Genomic DNA, 16,457 nt, shown 5'->3' with positions numbered 1-16,457 from the left:
CTGGAAGCTTTCATTTTCTAATAAGAGAAGGTATCCCAGTACTTGAGGAAAAAGATTCTTCTTGGGACCAGAGTGAAGGCAAAATTGATGCTTATGTAGGAGGAGGTGATGGCTTGATCCTGGAACCTGAGCAAGGTGGCAGAATTCTGATGATCCATGCTCAGGTAGGCAGGGGACAGGAGAGAAGCTCCCTTGTTCCTTGTGAGAAGTGAACTTGGCAACTCCTGTTGAAACTCCTCAGGATCCTGCTATTCATGTGATCAACGCAGTGTGTTTCAAGTCTTTCTTTGGATGACTGGGGCAAAGTTAGGGGGCAGAGGTGAAATCTAAGTGGACAACTGGCAGATCATAAGACCTTACCCTCAAATGGCCTAGAGACGTTTCAATAACATGAACTCACAGGAGATTAGGCCAAACTGCAGGGGCCCGAGAACAATAAAATCTGAGTCCTCTGAACAGCTTGTCTTTGTTAGAGGTTTTAGGGAAGAGGTCCAGGGTGCAACAGAAGGGTTTTGTCCTAGATCAGGCCACTGGGGATGGAGGAGGTAAATGGGGTCTAGCTGAGGCATGGCTGAGGACGGCATAGAACATAGAAGTGTTTGGCCCCATTGGTTCAAAGAGGAAAGAAAGAAACTTCCCCACAGCTTACACCGGGCAGAGGGAGGAACTGGGTTCAAGTTGAGTAGAGAGAATTGTGGTCAGGAGGTGGTAATTCAAGATCTCAGAGGTAGAATCTAGGAACCCTGAGCTGGCAGGCAGCTGGAGAAGGTGCTAGAGCAACCAGAGTTCTAGAGCAGGGGTGACCCGGATAAGGGCTCTAACAGCCTGGGCTCATGGTAGGTCACCATCTATTTGTACAAGCCTTCCTGGCAACCCTGGTAGAAATCTAAAGAAAGTAGAAGAGTCAATAGAGATAGGAGCAGAAATGAATGAATCAATTAGAAAGCCAAGAAAAAGTAATTGATAAATAAATCTAAGGGCTGACTCTTTGTAAGAGCCAATAAAATAGCCAAAGTTCTGGCAAGTTTGATCAATGAAAAAAAAAATAGAGAAAGAACAGAGGGGATTAAAAGATGTGAGAATACTGCACTCAATTATGGGTAATAAATGTGAAAATCTCAATGAAATGGATTATTTAAAAGGAAACTTTAAAGCATCAACATTGCTTTATGTAGAGATTAAAAAAAATTTTAAAGTGCTACTAACCCAAAAGGCACTCTGACTAGTTTTAGATCAGATTGCTTTGTATACTTAAGAATTAGATAATTCCTGGAGTATAGAATAGGGAAGACATTCCAAATTCCATCACAAAGCAAGTATAACCTGGACAACCCAAACCTGGCAAAGACCAAACAAACAAAACCCAAGACAAACAAATAAAAAATAAAAAACCTCCCACCAAACAAAAACAGGTGGCTACATACTTACTTGGGACTACATACAATACAATCCCAAGCACATAGTCAGCTCAAATCTAGCATTGTACTAAAAGAACATTCTGTATCCAAGTGTGATAAATTTTGATGGCTAACTAGTAAGAAAATTATAATTGATCAGATCAAAAGTCAAAGGCATTCAAAAAGAAAAACCATTTGATTCTCTTGCTAGGTACTGAAAGGGCCTTTGGGAGAAAAAAATTCAAAATGCATTTCTTGGGGGAAAAAACCTTCAGTAAAATAGAAACAAAATGCTATTTTCTTCCTACATGAAGAACATCTCTATAAAAATAAGCAGCAGCACCATTCTTTGCAAAATGGTAAAACATTAAGTCAGGAAAAAGAAAAAGGAGGTAATATTAGACTCTGATGTTATGCTGGATGTTTCAATGGAAGGCAGCAATAAGAGACACAAATATTAAAAAGGTGCAGAAAAATGGTATTTTTATGTGGATATCCTCCAAGTAACAAACAAAAAAGTGGTAAGGATTAAGAAGTGAATACATAAAGGGGTCAGTACCAAAACATACAAAATTAGTAGCTTATTTATATATCAGCAATGGCCAGGCAGTAAAACAGCAGGAACTGCTGGGTGTGGTGGCATATGCCTGTAATCCCAGTGGCTCAAGAGACTGAGGCATGAGGATTGCAAGTTCAAAGCCAGCCTCAGCAACTTAGCAAGACCCTGTCTCAAAATAAAATATAAAAAAATGGCAGGGGATGTGGCTTAGTGGTTAAGTACCCCTAGATGCAATCCCTAGTACCAAAAAAAAAAAAAAAAAGTGTAAACCTACATGAAGAAAACTATAAAACTTCACTTAAAAATTCTTCAGTAATTGGAAGAGATGTTCTTGGATAGGAAAACTTTCTAAATTGTTAAGAAGTAAAAAATGATAAATGAAGCTATACATTTAATCTAATTCTAATGAAAACCAATTGATCAGGGCTTGACAAAACTATTTTGAATTTATCTAAAAGAAAAAAATGTGCAAGTACAGTGGAGGAAAATTTGAAAAATGATCATGATGATTATTGCCTTCCTAATGAATTATTACAAAGTATTACAATACCAAATGGAGGATGAGAGGGTTCTCATCCCAGATTCTGGCACCACGTTAGTGATGTTGAATGAGTTTTACAAAGCTCTGTCTATTCGGTATTGTGCAGACAATGTTTATGAAATGCCACACAAGTGTCAGGCATGACACAGACAGCAGTGAATAAGAGCCTCAGTCTCTGGCCTCATGGAGACTGAGGAAGTCTGAAGAATTAACTGCAAGCGTGAAGATCACTCCCCAAAGGCAATTTGGGACCACAGGGATGGTAGTCCCAGAAAACTCATCAGAATAGAGAGCAGGTGCCACTCTGTGCATCCCACACAGGAAAGACTTAACTTCCTGATGACTGGGAGCCTGTCTTTTTATTGTGGAGGGTTTATCCAGGGAAAGGAAACTCAAGGAATGGCCCTGGTGTCCTTAGTGATATGAACACCAGCATTGAAGATTGGCCTTGGCCTCTGCCTTGACCTTTGATAGAAATCTGTAGACCCATGAAATGCACTAGGACTACCTCCCAGTGTCTGAGCCCATTGGTCTGGGATGGGGCTGGAGAATTTGCATCTCCCTAACAGGTTCTGGGTGATACTCTGAGTCTGCTTTGGAAGCTCTTCAGACCAATTCAGGGCAAATTTTGAATTAGTGTGTGGGAATGTTCTGGAACAAAGGGAAACTTGATTGGTTTCCTTCAGGGTTTGAGGAATGAACCATTCATGTAAAAATACATGACCAAAGGTAAGACACCTGGGTCTCCACTGGCAGGGGTTAGAGTAAGACACCCTCTTCTGGTCTTGAGGTCTCCTTGAGTCGAAGACATCCAGAGGATAAGACAATTCCTCCATAGAAAGGCTAAGGAGGAGACCCCAGACCTCTGCCTGCTCCACCTCCAATGCCCTCTTCCTCCCTACTGGGGTCCCAACTCTCTAACTGGGAGTCATCAGGGCTTTTCTTCTCATGCCCTTTATCCCAGATCATGCCAGTCTTCACAGGAAGCCTAGGCCTCCCCCAAAACCTCCGTTGTGCCATCTGAAACTCAAGTTCTGCCATTAGCAAAATCTCTGAAAGTGATTTCAACCTGCTTGCTTCCATGGAAACCATTTTTCCTGAGGATGCTGCTTCTGCAGCCTTCTGGGTTTTTCTTCTTATCACTGGACTGGGAGTGGCCTCGGTGGCTCTGGTTGCCACTTCCAGACCATTCTACTCCCTTTCTCCTGGAGAATGTCCGGTGATCAGCCCTCTCTGCCTCCTGGCTGCTTCCTGAACGTGGTTCCAACACCTCTCTCACTCCTTGGGGATTTTCCCCTTTGCAATGGAGAGAGCTGAGCACTTTTCTTGAAATGTCATCTTCACTTGGCTTCGGAATGCCACGCTCTTAGTTTCCTACCACTTTCTGGTTTTTCCTTCTTAGTCTGTTTTTCTGGCCTTTTCTCATCGCTCAGGCTCTAAATATTTGTCCATTGACCAAGAACTATCTGCAATTCACTCTTCTGGTGATCTGTGTCTACTTGACTTCATAAACCATGTGCATCAGAAATTTGTATCTCCAGCTGAGACATCTGCCTTAAACCCAAACTTAGGTACCCAACTGCACAACACCTCAAGAGTGTCTCTGCAGTAGCACTGCACCTTTGTTATGTCCCAAGGGGCTCCTCATCTCCCCCAAATCAGCTCCCCCTCTCCTATCAGGAAACAGCCTCTCCCTCTCTCTCTCTCTCTCTCTCTCTCTCTCTCTCTCTCTCTCTCTCTCTCTCTCTCTCTCTCTCTCTCTCTTCCTGTTGCTCAGACCAGAAAATTGGGGATTCATCTTTGATCTCCTCATCACCTGTACAAACCATGTCACCTTCTCAGCAAGACCTTCCCTTGCCACTCTACATTATAAAATGTCTACCTTTCATTTAATCTTATTCCTCTTCTATTAAAAAATATTTCCTCCTCAGCACTTTTTACCCTTTGACGGGCTCCACCAGGGTGGGGTTTTTGTGTTCACAGCTGTGTTTCCAGTGCTTTGCGGGCATGTGACATATAGAAGCAGCCCAGTGAATATCTGTTGAGTGAAGTGATGTTAAATACTGAAGAATGATGTGGCGTTGGCAGCAAAGAGGGGGAAGAGCAATTGCAGCCGAGTTTGGAGTAGGCAGTCAAGAGGACAGGTGTGTCGGGGAAAGAGAAGTTTCTGGAACTGGAGCTTGGTGAGAGGGGCGGCATGGCCAAGATGAGGCTAGAGGCGGGCAGCAGGACCAGACCACAGTGCATGTGTGTTCATGTATGTGTTTGAGGGCAGGGTGTGTGGCTGTGAGCTACCTGCAGGAGTTTGTGTCCCTGGGGACAGGAAGCTGCTGCTGTCCCTCCATGAGCCAGTGGGTCCAGCCTCCCCACCTATTTTTCCTCAGTGGCTGATATGGAGGAGAAGGATAGTGCAAGCCAGGCTAGCAGCAGTGGGAAGGAGCCCACTGAAGAGTCATAGGTACCTGGGCTGCAACAGGACCAGAGAGTCTCTGGGTCTTTCCAGCTCAATGTCCTGCACAAAGGGGGCTGTGACATGGAAGGCAAAGCCCCCACACTGAGCAGCTTTACCAGGAAGCCGACTTGCCTTGAACTGATCACTCACTGAGGAAAACACTGGCATGAGGAATTAAAAAAAAAGTCAGTGCTCAGTTGGGTGAGTGTTCAACTATAGGACCCACCTGTCCTCTGCTAGGTGATGAGGTATCTCTGTGCTGTGGCTGGGGAGGAAGAGCCCAGGCTCGGAGTGAGCTCCTGGCCTGCACCTGCCCAGCCCTGTTCATTGTGGTCAGAAGCTGTAGCTCCTACGGTGCCAGAGCTCTGGAGTCAGCCTCTGGCCAGGCCAAGGAGGGCCTGAGGAGAACCCTGGGCAGGGAGGCAACTGTTCGTGGTCTCTGAAGTTTCAGGGGCCCTGTCAGAGCAAGAGGAAGACCACAGCTTCTTGTCAGTAACATGGCAAGGGCACAACTGTTTTTCAGTGGTCCTGATTCTCCCTCTTCCTCTCCTGTTAATCTGCACACTAGAAATAATTTAAAATTAATATATTCTGAGCAGACACATTCATTTTCTTTTAAATTTGCAAAAATCTTCAAGTGAAGACATTTGAATACATAACACAAAGGCCCATTTTCTTTGGGAAACATCTATCACTGCCAAGGTAAAAGGCGGCACAAATATGTCCATAAGGAAGAGGTATAGTCGCAAAAGCACCAAGCTGGAGTAATAAACAGATTTGGAGATTATTAGGGTGTTTTGGAAATGAATCATGGCTTGTTTGAACTGTGGGGAGGTCGAGGGTATTTTTAATTTAATGGATTAATCATTTATGTCTGAGGTTCTTGCTCCTTCCTATGAAAGCAATGCGGGAGGTTTGTATGAAGTTATAAATCATGTCAGTGTTTGGGCCTCATCTCTGGGAGGCCTTGGCTACGGGTTATACAAATAAATAATAAATAATTTGAGAGAAGAGGTAGAATTTCTAGAAGGGTTCCCTTTGGGCAACTGGGTCATTCCAGAGTCATGGAAGGAGTGATCCCAGAAGTATCCTAGCCTGTGTATAGAGTCCCACTCTTCCCACCAAGAGCCAGGGAGTGGGGCAGCCCAGGAAGAGGCAACCTATATTTTATTCCCAGTTAGGAAAATCAAGACCTAGGGGAAGATTGCCAATCTGTATAATGGGTTGGAAGCTCTGTGAGGGTAACAAGCTTTGATCATCTGTATCAACCAATCATAGTTAAATATGGCTTGAGATAAATCCAAACATGTCTGCTTTACCTTGGACTTGGTACTATATTCCAAGCCAGGCATTTCCCAAACATTTTATACACAGTTATATATCTCCTTATATCTGGAAGGCAGTAGGTAATATTGTTTTTCCCATTTACAGGTATGTTTATTTTCTTACCTAAAACTATATATCCAGAAATTTTCAGACCAGCACTGGGTCTTGAACCCAGAACTCTCTGACTCAGAGTTCATGTCTTCAACCTGTGTCAGGAGTTGCCAGCTCAGGTCTGTTCTGGCCTAGAGGGGAACAGCTGAGTCCTGCTCCCAGGTGGTGGTGTCCTTGTCTCTTGGGTCCACAGGCCACATGTGAGCACCCTGACACATCTCTGGTCACTCAGTTTTCTGAGAACTTCAGAGAGCACACAACGGGCTCCCTCTGTTCCCTTCCTCATTCTCCATTCCCATCTTCCCTCCCACTGAGGACAGTGTAGTTGGAGGAATGGAGACACAGAACGCTGCTCCCTGACTAGGTTCAGAGCTGTCCCTCGGCTCAGCAAGCCACAGCTGATCAGCCAGGCCAAGAGGAGACCAAATTGGATCCCATAAGCAGAGTTGAGAAGACTGGACTTGAATTTGACCTCAGTGGGTCAGGGCCATCTTTTATGTCTTCAATTCACAATTGGGAAGGAACAAATCACACAGACGAATGTCACTGACTTCTAACTCCCTCCTCACTAGACTCCTTAGCAAGGCAGGGTGACTTCTCGGCCCTCCAGCTCCCCCTGCCTGAAGGCTTTGGCACTAAGCAGCAGCCTGCAAAACTCTCATGTCCACTGCCTCTGAGACTCTCCTGCAGTGACCAGCCCCTCCCTGCGCCTCCCTCCGGGGATCCTGAACAGCACCAGGAATCTGCACATTGATCTGCTGGATGACATCAAATCGTGTGGTCCAGCAACCTCAGTCCTGCTGAGGGTGGGGCCTGGGCCCCATTGACGCTGCCCTTTCTTCAGATCCTCACCAGGCCGCTGTTTCTGATCAGGCCTAATAAGCTCTGTGTTAGGCACAGAGATAAAGGATGCAGGGTTCCTGTCCTCTGTTACCTGAGAGTGTTCAGCCCACAGCAACTCAACAAAGACCTGTGGATTGCCCACCCTGCATCCCACACTGGGGATTCCCCAACAGCAAACACGCTGTCCCAGCAGGTGGACATTGAGTTTGGGCCTGGGAGTGAAGATCTGCTCTACAGTTATTAATGTGGGTAGAGTCAAGGCAAACCACCCAGTCTTTCTGAGCTCCAGTGTCTTCATTTATTAAACAGAGGTGGCACATCGTGGGTATTCAGCAAGTGTTATTCACTATTGCAGTGTCTTTCAGAATATCTAATTTTAAACAATACCTTCCTTCACAGATAACAGCTTTATTCCAAGTCTGACACAGCAAGTTTAACTTCTGGAATATTTTGAAAACATCCCGTCCTTTTCCAGGGCCAGCAGGTCATAACCCTTGAAAGGCAACAATAGGCCTACTTTGGGATGGGTGGTACTTTCTAGGAGTTGAGAACTGTATTCAAATGTCACCCCAAGTGCTTGGGAATCAGAAGCCCACAGAGCCCTCTTGACTTCTAGAGCTAGAGTCACCCTAATGGCTTAGCCCAGCCTCCATGGGGCCCTGCACAGTGAGCCGATTTAATGAGGTAGAAAACTGATCACAAAGTACAGAGGCCCCAGGGTGCTTCTTCCCACTCTATTGACAGCCCTTTGGCTGGGAAGGAAGCCTTAAATCTCTTAGCAAATAGGGAATGGATCTCAAGTGGCCTTTTTTCTGTATTTCAATTGGAAGGTTCTGCTCTTTGTTTAGATTTCCAGGGCTGAAAGCGGCTGCCGGAGCTGAGACTAGGCAGTGGCTGGGCTGGTGAGGAGGGGGTGGTGGGGAAGATTCAAAGGGAACTCTTCTGTGCCAGCTAAGCAGTCTCCTTCCCAGGCCTGGTGGGCAGAGCTAGTGTTTAAGCCCAGAAATGCTCATGGCCCTTGGAGTCCTTCTTCCTGACTCAGCACTAAAGGTGAGGAACTGGCTCCATCCACATAATGAACTCAGCCTCAGAATTCCAAGGGGACTTGGGGTAAAAGAGCCTGCCCAGCACTAGGAACTTGCCACTTGATTTATCAAGGAATTTAAGACTCTAGAGTTTCCTCTAGGAGCCGAGTCAGAGATATCTATAGGCTCTCACCTGTGAGTTACTCTGGTTCCTGGGCCAGGTGACTCCCTGCCCTCTTCAGATTTGTTTTGGAGGAAATAGAGGGAGCCTGAGGTTCCAGCCCTCTCCTTGGGTCCTCTGGTTCTTGTGAAGTGGGAGCAGGCTGGGGAGGGGCTGGATGCAAGGGCTTGGGTATCTGTTGATTTGACTTTCCTAGGTTTTTCTGAGGACCTGAGAGACCTGCAGTCAACCCTCAAGAACTGTTTTGCAACCAAACATTCAGAGCATCATCAGCCTCTGGTTGCCACCTGCCAGTGTCAAACAGTGAAGCTTCCTTCACACAGTAGAACACAAGCTGTGTCCCTGGACCAGTCCCTGCTGCATGGTAGACTAGCTCTGTGTCCCAGCATGGGTTGGCTCATCCAGTGGGTGTTGTAACTTGTGTTAAAAAACAAGTTGGGTTATTTCTGGTGAAACCTAGACACTTGATCACAAGCCAATAAGCATGGATTCAGTATGTCCAAACTCAAGGGAAATATTAATACAATATGGCTGGGACATGAATGGATATGAAAGTCCCTAAAACATCCTGTATAGCAAATGCAGAGGCAAACTGAGTGCATCCAGTTGTCCTTAAATGACTTGTCATCCTGGATCCTAGAGGTCAGTGAAGGTGAACCTGGTGATGGGATATTTCTGACATCTTGCTCACTTTATCCTGGGAGGGTAAGTCCTGAACACCAGCTGGCACAAAGTCCCCAGGGGCTGGTGTGACGCTTCCACGCTATTCCCTGACATAAGAACCTCCTGCTCAGGCCTTCCAGGTGACAGAAGGGCGCCCTGCTGGGTTTGGCTGGGTGGGGCTATTCTGCTGATCAGATGGCCTGTTTGTTTTGATGGCTGGAGTGGCCAGCATGCAAAGTGGAGGTCAGCGCTGGGTGCTGACTCCACCGAGTTGCTTTCCTACCAGTTGTGTGACCTCAGGTGAAAGACTTTTCTTAGCAACTCATCCATAATGTGGGTTAAAAACATATCAACTGGGAGGATCTACATGCAGTGCTTAGCACAGGAACTATCCAGACAATTGCTTGGAAAACACTGACTGGTGTACTCGGTGGCAGAATGATCAGGAGGGAGTTAATTCTCAGCTTCCAGAAGTGCTGGCAACACAAGGGCCTGAGAAACTTAGGAAAACCTTCCAAACATGTTCTGGTTCTGTCCTGGTTTTAGCCTAAGGGGAGGCCCATTGAGCCTTTTGAAAGTCTCTGTTGGAGGAAATAATTCCTCCTAATTGTACAAGGGGTTCAGTTCCATGCCCCCTGGGAGAGCAGCAGTAGATAAGAGCTTCTGGTCTGTGGGATCTAGAGACCACAGCTGCTCACTTGCATCATGTTGCCCACAGGACACACCACACTCTACGGTGGCCTTGCAGGGGCCTCAGGAGCCCAGGGTGACTTGCCTGAATGGCATCCTCTACCCTGGCACTTGGATGCATTTCATCCGAGGGGACCTTGGCTGGAGACTAATTTTCTTCACCATCCCTCCTAGTTATAAGAGAGATGGGATATTTCAGAGTTAGATATTTCTTTCAGATAACAGAATACATAAGGGGGGGGGGCGACAGGTTGCCCTGGAAAGCGTTTTAGGGATGCTTTGAGGGGACAACATGCATGGAGCCATTTACTAACCATTCACCTGCAGGACGTGGGTCTGGAACAGCTGCTCGTGGCCCAGGGCGTGGCAGGTGTAATTGCCCATGTGGATGGTGGTCACCTTGGTGATGTACAGGGAGTCATCCTCTCCGAAGTCCTGCATGGGCAAAGATGACAATGAGATTGGCCTCTCTATTGAGAAGGCTGGGGGACTGCTGGTTTCTCTTAATTTTCTAGGAAAACAGAACTCCTGCCTCTAGGAGAGAGTTCCTTTCTGCCTGACCCCTTCCTCAGCAGAGCTGAGGGCTGTGCTGTCCTGAGCGGGGGACGCTACCTCTCTTGCATGTTCCTGGCTTAGACCTTGCACGTCCATTTTCCACTGTGCTCACCTGGCACCTTCTCTGTGAGGTGGGCAGGACCACTTCCTCAGCACATTTCCTCCAACTTCCATCAATTAGGCTCAGGTGCCCCTCTCCTCTTGCCCCCTTGTTTTTACAGTGGTCTCGCCCACCTGCTAAGAGACTGTAATTCTGGATGAAAGCCCCGTGTAGAGGAGGTGTGGGCAAACTTTCCTAAGGGGCCAGATAGTGACTATTTTCAGCTTCGTGGGTCTTAAGATTTGTCAGCTACTCAACTCTGCCACAATAGCATTAAAGTGCCGAAACAATTCATGAATTAATGAGGGTGCTGTGTTCAATGACATTTTATTTAAAGGTGACGGGCCAGATTTGGTTCACTGGCTATAGTTTGTTTACAACTGATTTAGATCCTGCTTGGATCCCCAAATGATTTCAGGCAGCCTGCAGGTATCTGAGTAGCTCAAGGGAAGGGAGTCAGAGCTGTGGGGGTGGGGAGTAGACAGACACAAATCAAGGCAGGGGCATAAAAGAGATCCAGAAGGACTGATGACCCCCTAAGAAGTGGCCCAGTGAGCCTTGGCCCAGTGGTCTCTGCAGCCTTGAGGGTTGGGATCTTATTGAGCCAGTGCACAGGGGAGGGATGGTCAGGAGGTCTGTGGCTGTGATAAAGTCCCCAGAAGAGGACTGGGCTGGCCCCAAGTCCTTCCTCACTCAGCTGCGTTCTCTCTTGCAGAACTGAGCACAGTGCTATCCCCTTCCAGTGCCAATGGCAGACATGTCAGCATTGGAACTGCCTAGCATTCCATGAAGGTCCCTTATCGGCTTTGGTTAGCTACCAAACACCTCAGATGACGTGGTGCTTGGAGCTGATAGACGGAGAAAGCTCATGGGTGAGAGAAAGGGCCGAATAGTGCTGGACATGGGGAGAGATGGGGAAACCCAGTGCCTGGACTCAGGAGACGCAGGGTTTGGTTTGGATGTGCCATTGAACAAATGTCCCCTAGTGCCTCTGGGGCTTTGGTTTCTTCACCTGTAAGTGTGGACAACACATATTCCCCAGCAAGAGAAGGCATGTGCGTGTATTTCCTCATGTGAGAAGCACGACATACACAGGGAATGTTATTTTTCCTCTCATTACTAACAGAAGATGCAAAACTCCTCTTGACCCCTGGAGCAAACACCAAACCATCTCTACTGCTGTTCCCCTTGTCCTTTCAGAGCTCCCTTCTTTCACAGATACATTTTGGTGGCAGAAAAGAAGAAGACCATTGGCTTCTGTGCACAAGGGTCATGCGTGAGCAGCGCTGGGCGGCTTTCATTAATACGTACACTTCTGCCCCCTGAAAGGATGACGTTTTCCGTTGCTCACACCCTGGAGGGCCCAGCACAACCATCACAAGTTCATTTAAAGAAGTTTTAGCACAAGTAAGAGTTGCAGGCAAAAGAGAGGTGCATGCCAGTGGGGAGGTGGGACGGTCAATAGTGGACACACACAACCTCCTTTCAGCATTGGGGACAAAGAAAGCCAACCCCCTGCGACTCCCTTCTCCTGGTGGCGAACAGTGTTGGAGAGGGCTCTGCCGGAACCCTGCCAGTGGGCTGTGAAACATCACTTTGCTGAAAAGAGCCCCATTCCCAGCATTCTGTGGAAGCCTCAATAATAAAATAAAACAGCAGATAGCTGATTTGTCCTGTGTCATAACAGAGCCATAAAGGCTTCATACCTGAGTTGCTTATGAAAAGTTAATGGCTAGTCAATGCTGGGACGACATATTTCTAGTCTAAGCTGTTTCCTGTGTCAAAATCTCAGTAAGTCTCTAGGAAAATGTACTTTTCTTGAAGCCTCAGCAGTGGATGGCTGGCATCTTGACAAAGGGCCGGGAGGCCAGGGACAACCTCCACCCTGGAGAAGCGGTGAGTGGCTTGGAAACTCAGTGCCCCACATGGATGACCCAGGGAAGACTCTCTCCTAAGGGCAGAACCAGAGCTGTTGGCAGGGAGTCTGGTGCAGGCTGTTGGCATTCCCTCTCTACACTGCCTTCCCGAGTCTCCACACCCATGGGCCCTCTTCCTGTGAGGGGTCCTGAAGCCAACTTCAGGCTCTGGCAGCCCCTGCCACCTTGTTGGAGTTGCTGGTCACATGGACCACAGATTCCTCGGAAGTAGCCTGGGTGAGGTGGTGGCTCCAAGGCTGGTGCCCCCTGAGACACCCTGAGAATGATAACCCATTAGCACCAACATATAGCCTTTAAGAGGTTAATATGAGCCAGAACTTGACATAGAGTTGACTCTCCATCTTCATTGGGTCCTTGTCTGCAGATTCCACCAACCATGGATGGATGGAAAATATTCAGAAGAAAATGATGTCTGTGCAGCTTTTTTTTTTTCATGTCCATATTCCCTAAAGAGTACAGTATAACAGCCATTTATACACCATTTACATTGTGCCAGGTAGTATAAGTCATCTAGAGCTGATTTAAAGTATGTGGGAAGATGTGTGTATATGCAAATACTATGCCATTTTATACAAAGGACTCAAGCATTCAGAGGTTTTGAAATTCTCTGGGTAATCAATCCCCTGTGGATACTGAGGGATGGCTGTACATGGCCTTGGTTAATCCCCAGGGATTACCCAAAGGCAGAAGACAAAATAAAAACCCATTCCCCTGAGGTGATTTAGCAGGGCTCCCCTTGAAAAGACATTTTGAGCTGGGTGTGGTGGTGCACACCAGTAATCCCAGTGACTCAGGAGGCTGAGGCAGGAGGATAACAAGTTTGAGGCCAGCTGTGGCAACTTAGCAAGACCCGGTCTCAAAATAAATAATAAAAATGACTAGGGGGCTGGGGTTGTAGCTCAGCGGTACAGTGCTTGCCTAGCATGTGGGAGGCCCTGGGTTCGATCCTCAGCACCACATAAAAATAAGTAAATAAAATAAAGGTATATATAAAAAAGGGACTAGGGATGTAGGGCAGTATTAAAGCACTCCTAGGTTCAATCCTGTGTGTATGTGTACATATACATTTATTTATAAACATGTATTTATATATTTTTAAATTTTGGATTATTTTATTTTAATTATTTTTCTGAGTCTATTTCTCTGATTACCTCCACTGCCTACTGCCAGCACCCTGAGAGTCTCCTTCCTGGACAGCACCAGAAAGTTCCTTTCCAAGCAAATAATACAAGATTGTGGACTTCCTTGTCCAGATCCTGGCTCAGTTCACAGCCAGTGAGGACCTGCCCAGCCCCTCTCTGGCCACTCTCCCCTAGCCATTGCTCTAGAGTGCCAGAATGTGCTCCCCTCAGGAACTTTCCACTTCCTGCCCTCTCCTCCCTGATGGCTGTCTGTCTGTCTCCCTTTCCTTCCAGTGTGCTTAACCTTTACCTGGCCTCTCCCCCAACATCCCCATCTCCCTTGCTGCTTCATTTTTCTTCCTGTCACCCACTGCCACTCAGCATTCAGTGCTCTGTGTTTATCTCATTCACCATCTGCCTCCCCTACTAGAACCCAGCCCCGTGGGGGAAGAGGGAGTCTTGGGCTCCGTGCTCACTGCTGTGTCCTCTGGCGCACAGTGGGTCCTCAACAAATGGTTGTTGAACGGATAGTAGGGCGCTCAACTAGGCTTTCTGCAGAGACTGTGTCTGGCTCTGGCTCTTTGCTTTGACAACCCAGGTGCCCACCTCTTACCTTCCCATCCATCTAAATATGGCCCAGTAATGTAGGATCAAAACCAGGGCGCTGTTGGGAAAGCAGAGGACTGGTCTCAGGTCTTGTCCTCACCTCCCTGCCCTGTCTGCTTCTCCAGCCTGCAGCTCTTAGAGGGACTCATGGTTTTTCTGCCTTCCTCAGGCCAGGGCAGCTGGGATGAACTGAAGAGAAGGCTCTGCTCAGAGCAGTAGAGAGAGACGGGAAGCTCTTGCACAGTGCCCAGACCTCACTGATGACTTGCTGCATCTCTAATGGAGTCCCTTAACTTCTGCTTTTCTTCTTTTTTATTTTTGTCATACTGGTGATGGAACCCAGGGCCTTTGCCCATGCTAGGCAAGCACTCTAGCACTGATCTACATCTCCCCCCACTTTCTATTTGAGAAAAGGTCTTGCTAAGTTACCCAAGCTGGCTTTGAACTTGCAATCCTCCTGCCTCAGCTTCCCAAACAGCTGAGATAATAGACATGCGCCACTGCACCTGGCCTCCATCTGTTTCTCTGGCACAAGTCCCCATTCCTCTGGAGTGGAGGCCTGCCTCTTGGGTAATCAGCCAGGTGCTGAGGGTCGGGTGTTGGCTCTGTGAGGACATAAGGAGCTGCTGGCTGCCTTATGGCTCTTCTGTGAGCACCGAATGTATTACCAGCCCGTGGTGTAGACTCTGGGGAGAACCTCACTCTGTAATAAATAAAATAATGTCTCTGGGCTAAAACCATAGGCATCAAGTAATTATAGAACAAAGTGCTTATTGTTTTCTGGATATGAATACTGGCTACAGAAATCAAATTTACTTCATTGGAGGTGAGAGAATTACTTTAAAAATTGATTTATAAGAAGCTACATAAAACTAAACCTGCAATTCTTCCTCTTCCAAATGTTCTTTGAGATGTGTCTGAATGTTACTATCAATGCTTGATTGCATCGCTGTAATTGTCTTTTTATGGATAACTTTTTTTTCCTCTGACACATAGAAATGTATTAGCAAATCAGGGTTACTTCCAGAAATAAACAGATGCCAGATTAGACCATTCTTTGTATTGATGCACATCTATTTTTTTTGGAAGGAGACAATTTTACTTAAAGATATGGCTTTCGTCTTTTCAAAAGTTATTTTCTTAGTATCTGCCACTATTAAAGAAAGTAATTAAGTGAGACTTAAGTATTAAACAATAGTTAAGCAGAGATGAGCTAGGGGACGCTGTCATGGTGACACATGAGAGTTAGGTATAAATAATATGAAAATGAGCCAGCAATGCTGAATATTTAGTGACTCATTGTTAAACACAAGGACTCCAGAGAGATGTTACAATTTAAGTGAACAATATTGTCAATGTCACGAGTTAAAACTCAACTAAGAGAGATATTTCTTCAGAGCTTTTCCAACTCTGCTCTTTCCAGGAGCACCCCTGGATACCTTTTGGGTGGAGGAAGTGAAGGGGGCCTCTTTCCTGAACTGGCTTGATTCTGATCCCTAGAATGTCATGCACTTGGGCATCTTATCTGCACAAGTAGCTGAACACTGTGGACCCCCATACTGAGTGATAAGTAGCACCTCCACAGTGCCAGTACTCAGAGACACCTGCATTGACCTGAGCATGTGTAGCCACGATCCAGACCAACCTGGGACCACATGCACGAATCAGTGGGCACACACACATCCATTCACATGGACACATACAGTTAACATGAGCATGCGCACATGTGAGTACCCACACATGCTAACCACCTGGCTCACTATAGCTGATCACCTGACTGATGTCAGGGTTCCTATGCAGCCCATTTCCTTCCATTCCTTCAGAGGACACACTTGCTACTCTGCAAGGACCTGTAGACCGAGTTCTCCTGCTCAAAGTCCTCTTAAAAAGAAAAAAAAGAAAAGAAAAAAAGAAAATGCGAGGTATGATGGCATATGCCTGTAATCCCAGTGACTCAGGAGGCTGAGGCAGGAGGATCACAAGTTTGAGGTCAGTCTCAGCAATTTAGCAAGGCCTTAAGAAACTTAGTGAGATCCTGTCTCAAAATAAAAAAATAAAAAGGGCTGAGGATGTGGCTCCATGGTTAAACATTCCTGGGTTCACTCTTCAACATACATTAAAAAAAAAAGTCTTTGAAACCTGCAGTGATTCCCTAGGTAGCCATCTGGACCCCCAGGGGAAAGTAACTGTGGGCAGTGTGAGCAACTCAGTGTGGACCTTTCCTGTTCATTCCAGGCTCAGACCCAGGAGTAGGGGGTCAGAGACATGTGAGAAGACCCTGTGTGACAGCTTCAGTCTTCTCCAGGACTTAAGGGCATGTGTGTCCCTGGCTGACTTGGTGACTGCTGGT

General features: G+C 46.7%; 1 protein-coding gene across 2 annotated transcripts in view; it reads right to left on the bottom strand.

Moving 5' to 3' along the window:
• Fstl4 (follistatin like 4) overlaps positions 1–16,457 on the bottom strand; it is a 401,709-nt gene that overhangs the window by 32,325 nt on the left and 352,927 nt on the right. For both annotated transcript variants that reach the window (XM_078050656.1, XM_078050657.1), the window contains exon 8: positions 10,103–10,223. In XM_078050656.1, the coding sequence (XP_077906782.1) occupies positions 10,103–10,223 (121 nt within the window). The remainder of the gene's footprint in view (positions 1–10,102; positions 10,224–16,457) is intronic.

Source organism: Ictidomys tridecemlineatus, chromosome 1 (assembly GCF_052094955.1).
Source record: "Ictidomys tridecemlineatus isolate mIctTri1 chromosome 1, mIctTri1.hap1, whole genome shotgun sequence".
NCBI classification, from domain to species: Eukaryota; Metazoa; Chordata; class Mammalia; order Rodentia; family Sciuridae; genus Ictidomys; species Ictidomys tridecemlineatus.
This window is presented reverse-complemented; position numbering and strand designations above follow the sequence as displayed.